This window comes from Dipodomys merriami, unplaced genomic scaffold (genome assembly GCF_024711535.1).
Source record: "Dipodomys merriami isolate MVZ:Mamm:240054 unplaced genomic scaffold, mDipMer1.0.p SCAF_447, whole genome shotgun sequence".
Classification (NCBI taxonomy): domain Eukaryota; kingdom Metazoa; phylum Chordata; class Mammalia; order Rodentia; family Heteromyidae; genus Dipodomys; species Dipodomys merriami.
The window spans coordinates 504,301-519,009 of NW_027206010.1; the positions used below are offsets into that span (position 1 = coordinate 504,301).

A 14,709-nucleotide genomic window follows, 5' to 3' on the forward strand; every position below is an offset into this window, starting at 1 on the left:
TATTTCCAATTAACTACCCAAAAGCTGGATGTAAAGCTATAGCTCATGTGGTAAAGCACTAGCCTTGAGCAAAAAAGCATAGGGCTGGGTGCCAGTGGCTCACGCCTGTAATTCTAGCTACTCAGGAGGCTGAGATCTGAGGATCACAGTTCAAAGCCAGCCCAGGCAGGAACATCCCTGAGACCATCACCAATTAACCACCAGAAAACCGGAAGTGGTCCTGTGGGTCAAGTGGTACACTAGCCTTGAGCTGAAGAGCTGAAGAACAGCACCCAGGCCCAGAGTTCAAGACCCTTGACTGACAAAAACAAAGCAAACAAAAAAACAAAAAACAAAAACCATAGGGACAGCACCCAGGCCTTAAGTTCAAGCCCCAAGATGCAACACACACACACACACACACACACACACACACACACACACACACACACACACACACACACACACACACACACACACACACACACACACACACACACACACACACACACACACACAGAGTAATTAATAATAATCCAATCAATGGGCAATGGCATTGTTTTGGCATTACTCTAAGCTTATGAAGAGTTTTCTATTGAGATCCTGATCATGTCACTACCAAGTTATATTTCCCTGTACCTTTCAATGGGGCCTGTTCTGTACAAAGCTTCTTTCCAGCCAAACATTGAGAACCAGTGTCTGCTCTCAAACACCTAATGAAAAGGGTATTTGTGTTAAAAAAATAAATCTTATCAATGAGAAGTACATTTAAAAACACTTTTCTCAAAGTTCTATTTCATGATGAGTTCTGTCTGAAGAGTTTCTGGGTGTGAAATTACACAGGCCTCCTCAATGACACAATCCTGGTTGCCAAGCACAAAGACTCTGCTCTCAAACCTCAAGACAAAATAAACACAGAAGCAGCTCAGAAAAGGACACTTCTACAGGCATTAGGTAAAAGACTTTTATTTCTTATTTAACCATGCTGCAGATATACATACAATAGTGATATATACACTTGAACAAATACAATTTATATTTGAAATATAACAGAAGTGTGGCTTTTGAAAAGAACACAATGAACTCATTGCATGATTTCTAATTTTGGCCAGTATACAGTATTGTAGTAATGTTATTGAAGTTTTAAATGATTTAGACTCTAGTATAAGTTCAAAGGCACTAAGAAATCTGTTTTCTTCTAGTATTTTAAGGACAAAGAATAATTAAAAGGAAAAACAGATGTATATATTAAAAACTGGGCAGGTACTGATATGTTTAAATGTAAACTCTACCCATTCCTTAATTCACAGCCCTGTAGGAAAGGGGGGCTTTCTAAGAGTTAAGGGGAAAGATATTAAAAACAGACTAAAAGAAGAACAAAACAAAACAAAACCAATTTCCAGGCACTGGTGGCTCTTGCCTGTAATCTTAACTACTCAGGAGGCTAAGATCTGAGGATCACAGTTCAAAGCCAATGCTGGCAAAAAAAGTCCCGATGAGACTCCTATCTCCAGATAACCACCAGAAAACCAGAAGTAGAACTGTGGCTCAAAGTGATAGAGCACTAGTCTTGAGCTAAAAGCAGTCAGGGACAGCACAAGCCCCATAACTGACAAAACAAAACAAATAAATCCCAAACCATAATTTAAAACAACACGTTGCAGATAAAGTATTACTCATACTCCCACAGAGTAATAACATTCTTTGCTTTAAAAAGGTTTTTTTTTCAGAAAGTGAGTTTGTCAAATAGATCCCTGGACTTAATTAATTAATCTTAAGTTCTTAATTAACCTTCCCAAGAATTTATACCAAAAAAGGGAATATTATATTTTAGTGGCCTATTTGTCCATGCAATTACATAGTTTATTGAAGAACACGCAACAGAACCCAACAACATTCGACCAAAATTCCTCTTAATAAATAAATATTACCATTTAAATTAAAGAAAAACGCTTATCAATAACCTATTTATATGAATGTACCATTCATTTCAAATCTGCACATCTATTTCAAACATGGAACAAATTCACTTATCTAAACCATTCATGAAAACAATACTGAAGTTTCTAAAATTTCATTTGTGGACAGAGACATAATCAATGTGAAGAAGCCACAGAGCTGCTACAATTCATTAGAGCTAAATGAATACTATAGTTTTTAAATGGATCTCCAGGCCTGGCTCAAATACCTAATTTTGGTATTTCAATAAAAATGAGTAATTCATTTCTATCTAGTATAATCAGTTCTAACATAAATATTTAAAACAAAATTACTGCTGGGCATGCTGGTGCAGGTCCTGAAATCCCAGTGCTTGGGAGACTGAGGCAGAAGGGCTGTGAGGTCAAGACCAGACTGGGCTATATATCAAGAACCTGCCTCAAAACCAAACAAACAAACCAACAAACAAAAACAAAATGATTTCTGAAGTAGGCTGTTCTGAGAAATTTCTTGATATTTTTACTCTTATTTTTGAAATTTGCAACAAAGACACTTAGAAAAAAATAATCTAGCCTACTGGCTCACATTTCTCTGATATTTTAAACAATTCACAAACTACTCCTTTCTTGTTAAATCAATTGTTAACATAAACCAGAAACATGGAATTTTTTTCCTACTGCGAAAACTAAGATCTCTGAACAGCAACAGAATTAAATGTGTATCATCAAAAATGTTTACAACTAGCCAGGTGCTGGTTGCTCATGCCCGTAATCCTAGCTACTCAGGAGGCTGAGATCTGAGGTTCATAGTTCTAAGCTAGCCTAAGTAGGAAAGTCCATGAGAATGGAGCTATGGTTCAAAGTGGTGGAGGTGCTAGCTTTGAGCAACTAGCTAGCTCAGGAACAGTGCCCAGGCCCTGAGTTTAAGCCCCACAACTGACCAAAGGAAAAAAAAAAAGAGAACAAATGAACGAAAGAATGAAAGAAAAGAAACGAGAAAGAAAGTAAGTTTACAATTACAAGATATTCTGCTCATATAAACCCTTTACAAGACACACAATCATGTCAAGTTTTCACAGGGCCTATACAGGGCTCCACAGAGAACAGTTATAGCTTCTATCATACATACCACTAGGAAAATGATGCTACTGAAATGCAATCCTAATTATCCCGCAAATACTCACTACACACATACATTTAGTACTGTACATACTTGAAGTTTATGGACATTTTCACCATCTCATTCACCCCTATGCTATACACAGCTCTGTAATTACAAACCAATATTTATCTAAACTTGTTATGATGAGATGTAGTAAATCCTAACTGTAAAGTCTCAAAACCTTTGCAATCTATGTGTTTGGAACTGATCATATAATATTAAACTGACAAAACATAATACTAAGTGGTTCAAGAGTAAAATAACTCTTACAAAACAACAAAAATACCTATTACAACTTATTTTACTATGAATATAATTTCACTTTGAGAAGTCTAACTGGGTTAATTAACAAAAAAATCAGGGAAGAATTCTTTCTTTTTTATAAAAAATAAAATAAGGGCTGGGAATGTGGCTTAGTGGTAGAGTGCTTGCCTAGCATGCATAAAACCCTGGGTTCTATTCCTCAGTACCATATCAACAGAAAAAGCCAGAAGTGGCACTGTGGCTCAAGTGTCACAGTGCTAGCCTTGAGCAAAAGAGGCTCAGGGATAGTCCCCAGCCCTTGAGTTCAAGCTCCAAGACTAGCAAAAAAAAAAAATGTTTTAAAGGCAAAAGATTAAAAAGCTGTCTTTCTGTTTGACTATGCACATTCTCAACTTCTGTTGGTTCTTATTTTGAAGAGGTGGGATCTAGGGTTGTAGGAAAACACTTTACAACTTGAGCCACATTTTCGCACTCTACAACTTGAGCCATATTTTCAGGCTTCAACTTTGGTTTTTACAAGACTGACTTTTTGAATTATAAAATGTTCTATGGGAGTTCAAAAAATCAGCCATTTCATCCTTACAATACAGAATGTTATTATAGAATTGTAGAGTACTTTAACAGGCCAATCGGATCAACGTTTGGACAGAGCTATTTTTTAGATGTGTATGTAGCTCAAATATTCACATAGAACAGTGCAACCCAGGAAAATTGTACCTGCTACTTTCTATGTGCAAAACAGGACACACTTTTTTTTTTCTATTTTGAAATTTGTTTTCTAAGTATACAGTAGTTGAGTAAATAGCTAACAGATTTACACAGCCACTGAAACTTTCCATGAGAACTGCTCACCTAACTTGCTGGCTTAGTCTAGTTGAAGAGGAATATAACAGATTAAACACTCACCAGTTGTACAACTTTAATATCTGATATTAGAATATATGGTCTACAAGGTATTAGGCAAATTGTTATTTCCAGTCTTACTCCATGATTTACAGCTTCCACTATTTGAAATCACACAGAAGTCTTCACTGTTTTAATTAAAGAGTTTGTCCAGGCATGAGAATATCACTAATTTTTATTGTGACTTTTAAGTCTGTAACATTTACTTAAGTAAAGAATCGATTACGGCCTCAGGTTTTGCAGAACGCTTTCTGTTTGGAGAAGAGAAAAAGAAAACATGAGTGCTTTCCCAAAAGGCTGAAATACAAATACTTTATTCTGTAGTTGCAAATACAAAGTGCTCCCGGGTATAGATGTAGGCTAGTGTTCCACATATTTGTCCAAGATTAATAAGTGGTCACTTTTTCAGGGGAGGAGAAGGTCACTGAGAATGGGTAGAAGACAATGCCCCCAGTATGCCAAGTAGGAATTAGACAAATGATAACTTCCAAACTGGCCTAGCCAAGAAAGCAAGACTAAGTGAGCTACATGTTAACCAACTGAATCCCTTGATAACGCATCTGGGTATGTGTGTACAGGTGGATTCAATAAAAGATGGAGACCCAAATCATCTGATGTAACAGGTCACATAAATGTCTCCATAGAGACTGATGGAGATGCTGTTGGATATACTGCAGTCTTGCCCAGCATGTTGAATTATGTGTTTCTCTTAATGAATACCACATACCACATTGAACGTATCATGTAATATAATATAGTATCAAGGAACTATTTATTAACTGGGTGCTAGGGCTCATGCCTGTAATCCTAGCTACTCAGGAGGCTAAGATACGAGATTGCAGTTGGAAGCCGACCTAGGCGGGAAAGTCCATGAGATTATCTCCAATTAATCACCCAAAAGCTAGAATTGGAGCTGTGGTTCAAGTAGTGGAGTGCTAACCCTGAGCAAGCTAAGAGATGGGCGAGAGTGAAGAAAGGGGTGACATTGTCTGAAAAGAACTGTCCTCATTACTTGACTTATAGAACGGTAACTCCTCTGTATACCCTCTTAATAAGAACAATAAAATTGTATTTAAAAAAAAAGCAACAACTAACAGACAGTGGCCAGGCCCTGAGTTCAAGCTCCAGGACTGGCAGACAAAAAAATTATTGTATGTTTGCTATCTACATTTTTCATAATACAGTAGGCTAACTCTAACATATGGAGATGCTGGGTCTAGCTCATATACTGTTGGCCTACACATATTCTTAGGGTGTCTGGTCGTGGGGCCTGAACTCTGGGCCTGGGCACTGTCCCTCAGCTCTTCAGCTCAAGGCTAGTGCTCTACTACTTGAGCCACAATGCCACTTCCGGCTTTTTTTTCTTTTCTGCTTATGTGGTGCTTAGGAATCGAACCCAGGGCCTCATACATGCAAGGCAAGCGCTCTACCACTGAGCCACCTTCCCAGCCCCCCTACACATATTCTTTTTAGGTGAAACTCAACAAAAGTACACTGGCTTAAAGTGAGCGCTATGGAAGCTGTATCCAAACTTCCAATGTTTTGTTTCAGGTCTACAAAGTTAAACATCTATGTTCAACAAGAAGTGTACTTAAGGGCTGGGAAGGTAGCTCAGTGGTAGAGAGCTTGCCTCACATGCATGAGGCCCTAGGTTCGATTCCTCAGCACCACATAAGCAGAAAAAGCCGGAAGTGGTGCTGTAGCTCAAGTGGTAGAGCGCTAGCCTTGAGCTGAAGAGCTGAGGGACAGTGCCCAGGCCCAGAGTTCAAGCCCCACGACCCACCAACCAAAAAAAAAAAAAAAAAAAAAAGAAAGAAAAAGAAAAAAGAAAAGTCCAGATCCAACAATGAGCCTTCTCTCTACTCCCTGAACTAACCAGAAACAGAATGGCAGCCTCCCTCCCACTTTAGACCACGCTGCTCCCCAGCTTGCCCCCTCCCCTTCTCCTGCCTACATTTCTCCTGTACTTGGGTGGTCAGCTGCCGCAACATTTAATATCACACCTGAACTTTCCTTTTTCTCACAAACTACAGAACTGAGGTGAAAGTATCTCTATTCAAAGTAGAAAAGTAAAAGATAAGGGCTGGGAAGGTGGCTCAGTGATAGAGCGCTTGCCTTGCATGCTTGAGGCCCTGGGTTTGATTCCTCAGCACCACATAAGCAAAAAGAAAAAAGCTGGAAGTGGCGCTGTGGCTCAAGTGGTAGAGCGCTAGCCTTGAGCTGAAGAGCTGAGGGACAGCGCCCAGGCCCAGAGTTCAGGCCCACAACTGGACCCCCCCCCCCCAAAAAAAAAAGAAAAAGAAAAGTAAAAGATAGATTTAAAAGCTTGTTTCTTCAAATTGATCTGCTTCATTGCTTAATATGACACATGTACCTTCTGTTGGTATGTAAAAATGTTTCGTTTTGTTTTTTACATTTTTTTCTTTTTTTCTTTTCATTGTGAAAATACTGTACAGAGGGGTTACAATTACATGGGCAAGATAATGAGTACATTTCTTATCAAGCATTGTAGCCTCCTCCTTTGTTTCCCCTTCCCATCCCTTTCCATCCTCCCCCCGCCTCCCACCCAATCCTCCCCGACCCCCCCCCCATGTAAAAATGTTAACCCTTCATCTAAACGTTAACCAAAGCAAAAATGTATATCCTTTTAAGGTTTTTTTAAAAATGTATATACTTTTAATATACAACAGATTGTCCCTACTCTTAAACTTTCTCAAATTTGTAAATGTTAGGTATTATCTATTAGCTTGTGCCACACAAAAAAATACAACTTCACCTACATCTAACTCAAAAGTACATAAACTCAAAATATGGAAAAAAGATGATTTCTACTATTTCAGGAGCTTCAAAGTCTTGGAATCAGCTTAAATACATAAGACAGAACTTCATGTAGGAAAGGGAGAGAAGAAATAACCCTATTTCTTACAGAAATAGATTATCCTAACTTATATGATGATATATGTATACTATCCAATATTCAAAAACAGTGCCCAGATGAAAGGAAAGATTTTCAGAGAAATTTTCCTTAACTTGTGACCTAGGAAACCAAGGTTTGTGGGGGTAATGTTTATGTCAGAAAACCTAATTAGTTGCATATAGTGTTTGGGGAATATAACCAGACAAACTAATGTCTTACTAGAAGAATTAGTGATAGTATTACAAAATTAAATGAGATAGTTGATTCATTATATATTTGGAAAGAACAAAGGGAATGAAAGTAAATTCTGTTTCTTAGGAAGGCTAAAGAAGTTGGAAGGTGTTCTTTGTTGTGGGTATGTGACGCTGGGGATGGAACCCAGGGCCTTGTACAAGCTAGGCTAGCTAGCCCTCAACCACTGAGCCACAACCCCACTTAGAAGACCTTGATTATTCAGATTTTACTTAGCCAAATCATCGCTAATGAGGTATTCGATTTTTAACATATTGGCCAAAGTATCTGTCACGTTAACTAAATCTTAATTTTCTTTAAATATGTCTAAACAGAATATCTCAAAGCATCATTTTATGGGATTCAAAGGACAGTCCTGGTCAGGCACCAGTGGCTTATGCTTGTAATCTACTTGGGAGGCTAAATTCAGGAGGATTGCAGTTTGAAGCCAGGCTTGGTTGAAAGAGCTCCCTTCTCAACCAATACCTGGTCTGGGATATGTACCTGTCATCTCAGCTATGTAGAAGCCTGAGATCTGGAGTACTGTGGTTCCAGGCCAGTTCTAGACAGACTTTTCAGTGGAAGAGTGCCTCCTGTCAAGTGGGAGGCCCTAACTTCAAATACTACTACTGTCAAAAAGAAGGGCTGGGAAGGTGGCTCAGTGGTAGAGCGCTTGCCTTGCATGCCTGAGGCCCTGGGTTCCATTCCTCAGCACCTCATAAGCAAAAAGAAAAAAGCCAGAAGTGGTGCTGTGGCTCCAGTGGTAGAGCACTAGCCTTGAGCTGAAGAGCTGAGGGACAGCGCCCAGGCCCAGAGTTCAGGCCCCACTACCAGACCCCAAAAAAACAAACAAACAAACAAAAAGAAGAAGAAAAAAGACAGTCCTTACCTTCTCCCTGTCTTTGGCCTCGTTTTCCCCTTTGAAGTCCGTGGCCTTTCTAATTTCATCAAAGACTGACGTAGACTCTCCTCGGTATAGGCAAGATACACATGGGAAAGGTCTACTTCAAAGGGCTAAAGGGAAGAAACAAACACAAGGCTCTCATAGGGAAGAGTTCAACCAGATTTGGGAGAAGACACAAACAAACATCCAGCAGAAAGCCACAGAACAGAGAAAACAAACAAAACAAAACAAATAAACCTCTAAAAATATATTCAAGGCCAGGCGCTGGTGGCTCACACCTATAATCCTAGCTACTCAGGAGACTGAGAGCTGAGAATCAGGGTTCAAAGCCAGCCTGGGCAGGAAAGTCCATGAGACTCTTCATTTTTTTGTTTTTTTGGGTCCGGTCATGGGGCCTGAACTCTGGGCCTGGGTGCTGTTCCTCAGCTCTTCAGCTAGCGCTCTACCACTTGAGCCACAGCGCCACTTCTGGCTTTTTTCTTTTTGCTTATGTGGTGCTAAGGAATCGAACCCAGGGCCTCTGGCATGCAAGGCATGCGCTTTACCACTGAGCCACCTTCCCAGCCCCAGTCTATGAGACTCTTATCTCCAATAAACCACTCAGAAAACTGGAAGTAGCGCTGTGGCTCAAGTGGTAGAGTGCTCACCTTGAGCTGAAGAGCTGCGGGACAGCACCCAGGCCCAGAGTTCAGGCCCCACAACCGACCAAAAAAATAAAAATAAAATAAATTTAAAAATATATATATTCTTTTTTTTTTTTTTTTTTTGTCGGTCATGGGGCTTGGGCTTGGGCGCTGTCCCTGCACTCTTCAGCTCAAGGCTAGTACTCTACCACTTGAGCTACCTCGCCACTTCTGGTTTTCTGGTGGTTTATTGGAGATAAGAGTTTCACGGACTTTCCTACCTGGGCTGACTTTGAACCGTGATCCTCAGATCTCAGCCTCCTGAGTAGCTAGGATTACAGGCGTAAGCCACTGGTGCCTGGTTAAATATATATTCTTATCCCAAATCTACAATGTATTCACCAAGTTAAGTGAATCAAAAGCCCTAACACACCATACATTTCCTCTGTTATGAGGAAAAAACACTGCTGTTTCTTCTCACGCTGGTCCTACCTCTTAATGTCCTGTAACTAGAACTACCTGTGGAAAGAAGGCAGACATGTGCAACTCTCTCACCATGACCCACAGAGGTGGTAAAGAGAGGCCTTAGAGTCTACTCAGGTCATTCCTGTGTCAGAAATGATTAGTACACCCTCATGATAAGCCTGACTATGAGCACAACTGTACTAAATCCACCCCTCCCTTCATTCCCACTGTTTAGCCCACCACTCTGTTTAGCACAACTGACTAGCAGGTGCCAGGCTGGTAACTCAACCATAATGACCCACATTCATATCAAGTAACAATTGTAATATGGTAATAAAAAAGAAGTCTTACATCTTTCTCCTTTTTATCAGGTACTGGAGTTTGCTTCCTCATGTTATTTCCTGTGTAGGCGACACATTTCTTTAAAAATAAATAAAAAAAGGAAAAGGGGGGGAAGAAATACCTTTATTCAACGAATTTGCTGTGAGGTATCCTGACATTTCACTAGTAAGATGTTAACTTGGATGCTGAGGCAGAAAGGAATTCAGAGGCCCTTTGGTCCCACATAACTCCTGAACCAGACCATTTCTACTAGCGGGAGTCTGTGTTAGTTAGTGAGAAAAGCATCCTCCATGCCTTCCATACACAGGAATCTGGCTCATCCTCTGGACCACCTCCCACCCCCAGAGCACAGTCTCTAGTCCGCAGGAGTGCTCCAAGAAGATTCCAGGAAAGGATGAAGAATACTCACTAGCTGCCATTCCCCTATGTCTTCATTCCAATGCACATAGTTTTCAATCATTTCCTTTAAAAAAAAAAAGTCAAAGATAGTCTATTAACACTACTGATATGTCAAATATGAAGTATTTATAGAACTATAGTGTTAGCTAAAAAAGGTAAGTCCACACACAAACTGCATGATACTTTCTTATCCATTTTTAAATATGTATTTCTTAGGAATATATGTAGGCAGCATTAAACTACAAGAAAAATAAAGCAAGAATATAAGAACCTGTGATCATGATGATAAGTGTGCTAGGTTAGAAAAGGCAAACTGAGGAAGAGGGTGGTGGAACCATTTGAGTAAAAGTAGCCTTTGTGCATATGATAAGTTCACTACCAAGTAAGTAACTAAACAAAAGCAGATTATCCAAGGACCAATAATGACAGTGTGCTAGACACTCAAGTAAATTGTTTGTCTCAGGTCCAAAGGAAATTTTTTCAGACAATTTCTAAAAGCTGTATTAAGATTCAAGATAGATATTTTAAAAATATTTTAAAGTTTATTAAAATGAACTAAAAAACAGAAATGCTGACTAAAAAAGAAGATGCTAAAATTATGCTACTATCCAGAATTAACACCTTTTAGAGATGAATGCTGGTGACGGGTGAGTAACAACGTATATGTACTTCAGGTTGCTCAACTGTGTACTTCAAGTGGTAAATTCTGTGTTATGTCTATTTGACTATACACACACGTGAGAAGGAATTAGCATCCATGGGCAGGGAGAACTAGCTAGCATGAAGTTCTGCTTTTCCTATGTACATGATATAGGGTGCTGGATGAATGAACAGTACCTACACCTTGATTCTGACTGCATTTACATGAATCTGAGTTCCTCCAAAGGGCTGAGAAACTCTATTTAAATACTTAATATTCTCAAAAAGAGAATTATAAGCCAGGTGCCAATGGTTCATGCCTGTAAGCCTAGCTACTCAGGAGGCTGAGATCTGAGGATCATGGTTCAAAGACAGTCTGAGCAGGAAAGTCCATGAGACTCTTATCTCCAATTAACCATCAGAAAACCAGAAGTGGTGCTGTAGCTCAAGTGGAAGAGCACTCGCCTTGAGCTGAAGAGCTCAGGGACAGTGCCCAGGCCGAGAGTTGAAGCTCTATGACCAAAAAAAAAAAAAAAAAAAATTATATATTAAGAAAATAAATAACTGAGATAAAATATGGTAGTATTTGTTCAAGAAAATGTTATAGATAATTGAATGTAAATAGACAGCATTAATTAAATTAAGAATTACATTTCCTTGTTCCGCAGCCCCAGTAAGTGATCTAATATCACAGAGACCTTTTCCCTTACCTGGTAATCCTGAGGTATAAAGTTATCAATAATTAGCATCTGAAGCCGAAGCTCCCGGCTAAGTTGCCGAATGTTCTCAAGTAGGCCTTCAATTTCCCTCTGATGTTCTTGTTGGAGATCAGCCATCTGCCAGAAAATTCATGAAAATGTTATGAGCAAATAAGGACAGTTTTACTTGACATAGATCACTTGTCTATGAGGTCCTATGAGAGCTCACCCAAAATAATGGACAAAAAAGTTGAACGGTTATTTTGTCAGTATGGAAAACATATAGAGCAACACTATCACTATTTCAGGTTATTAAATTAGCTTAATAGATAATACTTAAAATGACACCTCTGATAAACATTTTCTTTATTGTAAGCAGGGGACTGGGAATGTGGCTTAGTGGTAGAGTATTTGCCTAGCATGCGCAAAGCCCTGGGTTCAATTCCTCAGGACCACATAAACAGAAAAGGCCAGAAGTGGTGCTGTGGCTCAAGCTATAGAGTGCTAGCCTTGAGTGAAAAGAGGTTCAGGGAAAGTGCTCAGTCCCTGAGTTTAAGCCTCAGGACTGGCTAAATAAGTAAATAAACAAATAAACTGTAAGCATATCCTTCCTAATTGAAGGAAAAATAACATCTTCCCATGATACAAACTAAAGAAACTCATGACCACTGGGTCGCCACTGAAGAAGATACTTAAGGGACCCCTTTATACAAAAAGGAAGACAAACATAACCATGAAAATATGGAAAAGAATACATTTCAGATGAGCAAATAAGCAAATGAGGACTAGGAAGGAAACAGCATAACAAAAATAGCAAAATGAATTACTACAACTTTCAATAATAACACCAAATGTAAATGGTCTTAATTCTCCAATTAAAAGACAAGGACTGGAGGATTAGATTACTAAACAAGATCCAATCATTTGTTGCCTAGCAGAAATGCACCTCATGGGCAAAAACAAGCACAGGCTTATTACAGTGAGTAAGTAGCAAGGATTACAGGCGTGAACCACCTGCACCCAGCTGGAAAAGTATTTTCTAAGCAATGGAGCCTAGATTCAAGCAGAAGTAGCTGTATTCATATCTGACAATGCAGATTCAAACCAAAATTAGTCAAAAAAGACAAAAGTCACTTCATATATTGATAAAGAGACAACTCACTGCAGGATACAACATTAGAATAAAAGTAGATTTCTCCACTGAAATTCTAAGAACGGGGAGGGCATGGAATGATGTATTCAAGTCCTGAGAGAACTGCCAGCCTAGGTTATTGTACCGAGCAAAGGCAGCTTTCATAATTAAAGGAGAGATGAAGAAACTTTCCTGACGCGAAAATAGTAAATACACATTATGCAGGGGTTATGCAGGTGTTCCTTTTTTTTTTTTCTTTTTGGTTGGCTGTGGGGCTTGAACTTTGGGCCTGGGCACTATCCCCCAGCTCTTCAGCTCAAGGTGAGCATTCTACTACTTGAGCCACAGTGCCACTTGAAGTTTTCTGGTGGTTTATGGAGCTAAGAGTCTCACAGACAGGCTTTGAACTGTGATCCTCAGATCTCAGTTTCCTGAGTAGCTAGGATTATAGGCATGAGCCACCAGCGCCTGGCCCATCCAGGGGTTCTTAATGGATTTTTTTGTCAGTTATAGAGCTTGAACTCTGGGCCTGAGTGCTGTCCCTCAACTCTTTAGCTCAAGGCAAGCACTCTACCACTTGAGCCACAGTACCACTTACAGTTTTCTGGTGGTTTATTAGAGATAAGAGTTTCACAGCCTATCCTGACCAGGCTGGCTTTGAAGTGCGATCCTCAGATCTCAGCCTCCTGAGTAGCTAGGATTACAGACGTGAGCCACTGGCCACCGGCTCTTAATGGAGCTTAATCAAAGGCACTGTTTCAAAATTCAGAAGTACATCAGCAGTAATTTCTAAGACATTTAGAGATTATTTAATACTGACATGTACCAACCTCTGATTTTGCAGCCATCAGCATAGTCCACACTTTCTTTAATTTCTTGGTCTTTCCCTGTGCTTCTTCTTGTAAACTGGTATATTTTTCTTCAATATCCAAACGTTCTTGCTATGATAAAAATCGGTAAACTTTAGAATAATTTCCTTTGTTAAGTCACTTAAAAAAATATATATATATATGTATATATGCGCGTGCACGCCTGTGCGCGTGCGTGCGTGCGTGTGTGTGTGTGTGTGTGTGTGTGTGTGTGTGTGTGTGTAGTAACTACTTTATTTTGGTGGGTCGTGGTGCTTGAGCTCTCGGCCTGGGCGCTGTCCCTGAACTCTTCAGCTCAAGGCGAGCGCTCTACCACTTGTGCCACAGCACCACTTCCAGTTTTCTAGTAGTTTATTGGAGTAAGAGTTTCACGGAGCTTCCTGCCCTGGCTAGCTTTGAACCATGATCTTCAGATCTCAGCCTCCTGAGTAGCCAGGATGGCAAGCATGAGCCACTGGCGTCCGGCTTACTACTTTTGTGTGCCTGTGGTACTGAAGTTTGAACTCAGAGCCTCCCACTTGTTACGTAGGCGCACTATTTCTTGAGCCATGCCTTTTTTGCTTTAGTTATTTTTCCAGATAGGATCTTGTCTTTTAGCTTGGACTAGCCTTAAACCATTACCTTGTTCTCCTCTCCAGTACCTGGGATGATAAGCATGTTTGGTTTGTTGGTTGAATGGGAGGGGAGTCTTCTCCATAACTTTTTGCCTTAGCTGTGGTCCTCCTGATCTCTCCCTCCTGAGCAGCTGGGATTACAGGAATGGATCACTATACCCAGGCACAATGTTTCATAACTAATATATTGAAACAAATCCATAAATTGCTTAAGATTGTCATTAAGATTATGGATATTTGGCTTTTTCACTGGAAGAGTTAATTAGAAAAATTATTAAACTTACCAAAAAGTCATATTACCTCTTTTTCCTCAAGCTCTCTGCGAAGCTGCTCTGCTCTTTTCCTCCTCTCTTCTAACTCCATATTAGATTCTTCAAGAAGTTTCTCTTGCTCCTCAGCTTTGGCCAACAAATCAACACCACCAACAATTACTTTCTTCTCCAAGGCAGATAATTTTTCCAGCAAAGACTGATGTTCTTGTCTATTAATTAAAATGAGAATACTCTAAACTCACTGATTATCTATTGTTTCTGCTAATATTTTCCAAAATTCAGTATGAATTTGGGTGTATAATTTCAAAGTAGCAATATAATTTATGTGGCATCTCTACCAAATTATACCACTGTGTAAT

General features: G+C 39.6%; 1 protein-coding gene across 3 annotated transcripts in view; it reads right to left on the bottom strand.

Annotated features, from left to right (window-relative positions):
• Window positions 1–966: 966 nt before the first annotated feature.
• Window positions 967–14,709, bottom strand: part of LOC138808206 (kinesin-like protein KIF3A) — a 40,982-nt gene continuing 27,239 nt past the window's right edge. For all 3 annotated transcript variants that reach the window (XM_069994189.1, XM_069994187.1, XM_069994190.1), the window contains 7 exons: window positions 14,379–14,559; window positions 13,426–13,536; window positions 11,476–11,601; window positions 10,137–10,190; window positions 9,737–9,805; window positions 8,283–8,407; window positions 967–4,496 (listed from right to left, as the gene is read on the bottom strand). In XM_069994189.1, the coding sequence (XP_069850290.1) occupies window positions 4,448–4,496; window positions 8,283–8,407; window positions 9,737–9,805; window positions 10,137–10,190; window positions 11,476–11,601; window positions 13,426–13,536; window positions 14,379–14,559 (715 nt within the window). In that variant the 3' untranslated portion in view covers window positions 967–4,447. The remainder of the gene's footprint in view (window positions 4,497–8,282; window positions 8,408–9,736; window positions 9,806–10,136; window positions 10,191–11,475; window positions 11,602–13,425; window positions 13,537–14,378; window positions 14,560–14,709) is intronic.